The 6000-nt window shown below is 39.2% G+C and overlaps 1 protein-coding gene across 1 annotated transcript in view; it reads left to right on the forward strand.

Moving 5' to 3' along the window:
* Positions 1–6000, forward strand: part of CCDC171 (coiled-coil domain containing 171) — a 303642-nt gene that overhangs the window by 106918 nt on the left and 190724 nt on the right. Inside the window, exons 18-19 of the mRNA XM_004706542.2 lie at positions 3097–3601; positions 4419–4535. Of these exons, the coding sequence (XP_004706599.1) occupies positions 3097–3601; positions 4419–4535 (622 nt within the window). The remainder of the gene's footprint in view (positions 1–3096; positions 3602–4418; positions 4536–6000) is intronic.

A 6000-nucleotide genomic window follows, 5' to 3' on the forward strand; every position in this document is an offset into this window, starting at 1 on the left:
GTATTGGCAAAATCCAAGACTTTGGGATTGATGAACTACCAACCAATGAAGATGTTGCAGCAAAAATATGCAGTGCTAGAAGTGCTTCCTCATCTGTGCCAAGAAATTTAGAAGATGACTACTGGGCAACCAACTGGCAGAGACTGATATACATGGCTATTGCAAAGAAAGGTGATTCAACAGAATGTGGAGATTATGAAACAAATGAAAACAGTAGATTAATATCACATGCAAGTTAAAATGTTACTGAAGATAATTTAAAAAATGATTGCAGCAATAGATTGATGGGGAAGTCCTAGAAATTGAGGCTGGGGGTGGTGGGGGGAGGAATGGGGAACAAAAAAAAATTGAGGCTGGGTTCAGCAGATGATGTGTAATGAGGGCTACCATTGCTGAATCTTGACTAAAAGCAGGGACTCCTAGAAAGATGTTTACTCATATTTTATTTACTACGCCAAGACATTTTGACTTGTGTGGATAACAGAATGGAGAATGAGAATTCCAGAACACTTAATTGTACTCATGCAGACCTGAATGTAGACCAAATGAGAGTCATTCTAAACAGACCAAGGGGATAATGCGTGGTTTAAATAAGGACAGGTGTGCATCCGAGTATATCCTTATACTTATTCAATATGCATACTGAGAAAATAACCCTAGATACGGAACAATATGAAAACAAGTGTGATATCAGGCTTGGAGGAAGACTTATTAACAACCCGTATTACGCAGATGATATAACCTTACTCGTTTAAAGTGAAGTGGGCTTGAAGCACATACTCATGAAGACTGAAGACTACAGCCTTTAGTATGGATTACACAAAAAATCCAACTGGACCAATAACAACATATTGATAAATGGAGAAAAGATCGAAGGTGTTGAAGATTTATTTCAATTGAATCAGATACATACTCACATACATACCTGTGCTAAAGATAAACATTAAATTTTAGACAAAAAACTCAGTAGTCACCCTATAGAGTAGAAGAGAATTGCCCGTTGGGTTTTCTGAGACTGTATTGCACAGTCCAAACCAATATGAAGAAATGTTTTCCTAAATGCCCCCCAGATGTTGCTGCCATATTAAAGACAATGCTTCACATAAACATGTAGAACAAGTCCTGATGTCTCAGTTTCCCAATGATCCCACTTTAAAATGAAATTCTCTTGGCCTGCTTTTAAAAAGAAACAAGTCCATGGCCTGTCATGGCCGCTACTTGCTAAATAAAGATTCAACTGAACTGTGAAATAACTATTGTTTATAAGGGCCAGATTAAATTATTATCGGAAGCAATTGCCTATCCTCATCAGTGAAATTGCCTTATTTTTTAATTTTCTTGTTACATACTCCAGTTCCACTTGTCTTTTTATTGCCAACTGACCCCCTTAATGCCCTTTCATGCTTCTCTGACAAGTTGGCACTCTCTTCTGTTGTAGAATATCCCCAGTAATTGACTTGTTTGTTTTCCTAGCACCTGCCATAAAGAGTAATCAATGTTCACTAAATGATAACTGAATTAGTAACAAAGGAAATCAGGATCTAGTATGTTTGATTTAAAAATAATAGATGTGTATAAAATTTGTCATTTTAACCATACACTTTAGTGACATTAATTACCTTCACCATGTTGTATACCTGTCATCATTCTCTAATTCCAAAAAGGTTTTTATCATCCCAGAAAGATACTCAGTACTCCTTGAACAACAATCCTGTAATCCCCTCTACCCGCAGCCCCTGGGAACCTCTCTCTTATTGGCCATTTGCATATCTTCTTTGGAGAAATGTTTATTCAAGACCCGTGGCTATATACCCCACTCTGCCCCAGCCTCACTTGGACCATAAGTTATTTTGATGGCTTGTGTTATATATGTATTTCGGGGTTACAGGAGCTCTTTATGTATTCTGGGTATCGTGTGAGTTGTCTCTTCACTTTCTTGTTAAAGAACACTGATGCCAAAAGTGGATAATTTTGGGCTAGGATATTTTCTCAATATATAATTGCTCTTGTATATAAAGCTCTTTCTATTTTAAAAAAAATCATTTTATTGGGGACTCGTACAATTCTTATCACAATCCATCCATCCATCCATTATGTCAAGCACATTTGTACATTTGTTGCCATCATCATTCTTAAAACATTTGCCTTCTACTTGAGCCCTTAATATTGGCTGCTCATTTTTCCCCTCCCTCCCCACTCCCCACTCCCTCACGAACCCTTAAAGCTCTTCCTTACACACACACACACACACACACACACACACACACACACACACACACACAGAGTTGATAATTTTGATGAAGTCCACTTTATCTACTTTTGTTGCTGTTACCTTTGGTATGATAAAAATTCACTCTTTACCTTAGCAATTCCATATGATTTCATAGGCAGTCACGTTATTTTCTAGGAATGAAAATGTGCTTGCTGTTAACAGTTCTTTTCATTTTAATTTAAGTTTTGGATGGTGGGCACCTTGGTTAGGAGAGAAAGATCAGACAGCGGTTGAGGTCTAGTTCACAACGAGCATCTCTCTCCACTGTTGGAGCTGCACTTGGGGAGGGGCAAGGTGAGAAAGAGGGCAGTCCTAGCCCATTGAATAAAACGGCAAACCTTCAAGTGCTAGTTGTTGCACCATTGATGTAACTGTTTATTTTGGCAAAAAGTAAAATCATTTTTATGTCTAGGAAAGCCTCTTTGGCAGTATAGTTCCATTTAAAAGGAGGAAATAAAAGTCAGTGAGGAACAGGAGAGCAGACAATCTGCAGAGCAAGCATTTACCCCCTAAATACTCCTATGTGTTTTTGTGCCTGGATGTGCACATTCATGAAGCATTTTGAAATTTATGTGTTCTACTTTATGTGAAGTTTCTATGTAGGAGGATTAAAAAAAGAATCAATGCCCGCATTCAGATCCAAGCTGTGTGGCCTATTACCGTTCTATGTTCTGGGTCTTTGAGTACATGGATCTTTGAGGAGGGAGGAAGTAACTGGCAATAAAAAAGGGGGGGGGGGTTGTATTTTTTTTCCTTTTCATCAAGAGAAATCAAATGTCTGTCTCATGGTCAAATGTGAAATTATTTGACTTCTCTTTTTACAGAAATTTCAAGAAATTGCTGAAAAAAATGTGGAAAAATCAAACTTTATAGAGAAGTCCCATGAGCAGTTGGTTCTTGAGAATTCACATTTCAAAAATGTGATCTCCCAGACCCACAGGGAGCAAACGTCCTTGCTGGCCGCCTGTGCACTGATGGCCGGGGCCCTGTACCCCCTCTACAGCCGGTCCTGCGCCTTGTCTACGCAGAGAGACTTTCTCCAGGACCAGGTCAACACATTTGAGCTGTTTAAATTGGAAATCAGAGCGATAGCCCACGCTTTGTCTACTGTAGAGGAGAAGAAGCAGGAGGAAGGCAAGACCAAGAGAAAGCCCTTCAAATGCGTGATTCGAGTCTTCCGGAAAGGTGCCATTGCGATTCTGGCAGCAAACAGACTCAAGATGCTGGGCCAATCGTGTGCCTCTCTTTTTACCTGGATGGAGAATTTCAAAGACGGCATAGGCATGCTAGTGTGCACAGGAGAACCGAAAGACAGGCCTCCATTTACAAGTAAGATCATTTGTCCCTTATTTTATCCAAGTTGCACTTAAGAGAAATACACCGTGAATATGCCTGACCATTATGCAAATGCTTTATAAAACAAGTAATCTGTTGTCATGTAACATATAAAATATAAATACAAACATTGGTGATATATAAATATGTATATATATATATACATATAAGTGTTTATTGACATGTAGATTGGTTTTTTAATGGTAGTAAGATCAGATGTTTTTAAAAGTAGCGAATATCTACATAATTTCTACTTTATCTAGCTTTATTATCTTTGAGTCCTCTTTTCACAGTAGCATGAGGTGTCACATTTATACAGCGATTTTCCTCTTTTTTTTCCACTTAAGTTCATTCAGAGAAGCTGCTCTCTTATAAAGCGTATTTTCAGGAGGACTCTTTTGTCCTTCTTACAAGTGAGTATGAAATGGTGAGTTAAAATCTATGGGAGAGTTGGATGAAGACAAGCCACATGCAACCTTTTGTGCTGATGCGTTTTCTGGGATACTTGAATCTCCTGAGGCCACAATGAATTCTGTTTCTAACTTTTAAATGCAAGCTATTAACTACTATTTGTCTGAACCAACCATTTCTCTCTCTCTCTCTCTGCTGGAAGGTCCTAGAGAAGACATATACATGGAATAGGCCAGGCAACTATTCCTTTCCCCGTGGACTCCTCTACTCTCGATGAGAAATCTGTGTACAAGCTCTGTGCTGTTTCGTAAACAACTGAACCCTGCTACGCATTTAGAATGTGTATTATAATAAAATTTTGTAGCATTTCATAATTGATTTAAAAAATTTTTCCTGGCAGAACATCAAAAGGAGCAGTTCCGCTACTTGCAGGCCCTTAACTGGCTCACCAGCACTGACCTTCTTCACGCGGTCGTCGGGTCGATGGTTGAATTACAGGAAGTGATTAGTAAAACAGGTACAGTGCCTTCTTTATTATCCTTGCAAAATATCTCACTTAAAAGCTAGTGTCCGGAAATACTTTAGAGTATCAGTTCTAATAAATCATTTAGAAAGAAAATGTATTTGTTCTCACCTTTCATTGATTCAGGTACGGAGAGATGGCTAATTGTATTGTTCAGTGCTGCAGTGCGTGGATGGAAAACTTGGTGGGCAGTTTTTTCCTTCTTTATGGGGATCACGTGACAGTTCGTGGGGAAGGTCTCTTCCTTACTTTTGCTCACTCGGGATCTGGTTTTCCTTATGGAAAGCTCACTGTTAGCGTTTTCATTGAGTAATGCTGGTTATGTTCTTTCAAATGCTTTGGCCTTCCTTCTTTCCCACTCTGGCCTCTAGATTTCAGAAGTTTGAGTAACAATTGAGCCAATGGAATGTTCTCTTCTTCTGTCATGTGGCGATGGATTTCTGGTTTATTTGAATTTCTTTGAGAGTTGATTTTATAGTCTGCTTGCACGGACACTGGAGCCACCTGTAGTCACCACCCCCAAGATCGGAGCTTTATTCTCTTTTCAGTGATCCATTTTAGATTGTGTGATGTGTGTATGAAAGGTGCAGTGAAAATGGATTTCTCTGTACTAGAGGAAATGAACTACTGCTTACCATCGTTTTAGGCACTTTAAATAAAAACACAAAACAAACTCACTGCCATGTAGTCTACACCGACTCATAGTGGCGCTCTAGGACAGGTAGAATTTCTGAGACTACGGTAATTGTTTACAGGAGTGGAACGCCCCTCTTTGTCCCTCAGAACTGCAGATCCCAGCCCAATACCTCACCACTGTACCACCAGGCTCCCCTGGCCACCTTAGTACCTGTCCATCCTGTTCTTCTTAATGAAATGATAGCTTAGTTCTTTAGAGAAATCTGCTCTGTAAATCTAGATACCTTACTGTGGTTTCAAATAATTTCTCTCTAGATTTAAACTCCTGTAGTAGGAAATAGGTAAGTTAAAGGTTATTTGTAGGTTGTAGGGAACCCAGTGACATTGGGAAACAATATGTTTCTTTCATGTATTGACAAAACCGCAAACAACTGGGTCGGGACTGTCAAATAAAAGTCTAAATTTAAAAGTATTTTAAGATTTTTGGTGTTAAAAGGGTAGGCAGCTAGTCACAGAAGATGGCAATAGAATTCCACTTATAGTAAATGTCTAGATTAGGCAAATTTGTAGTGCCAGATATGTTAGTGGATACCCAAAGCTCAAGGCAGCATTCATTACAGGTGATAGGGAGGGGCTGCTCAAGTGTTTCCTTTGGGGTGATGAAAATATACAATTGACTGTGGTGATGGTTGCTCACTTAATGACCAGAGTTAAAAACCATTGACAGGACACTTTAAATAGGTGAATAAGGGACTTCAACCCAGTGTGCCAAGACGTGAATGCAGCATACCGGCGTGAAGCAGCAAACCAACAGAGAGGTCTG

This window comes from Echinops telfairi, unplaced genomic scaffold (genome assembly GCF_000313985.2).
Source record: "Echinops telfairi isolate 266 unplaced genomic scaffold, ASM31398v2 ScPeMD7_25;HRSCAF=90, whole genome shotgun sequence".
In the NCBI taxonomy this organism is placed as follows: domain Eukaryota; kingdom Metazoa; phylum Chordata; class Mammalia; order Afrosoricida; family Tenrecidae; genus Echinops; species Echinops telfairi.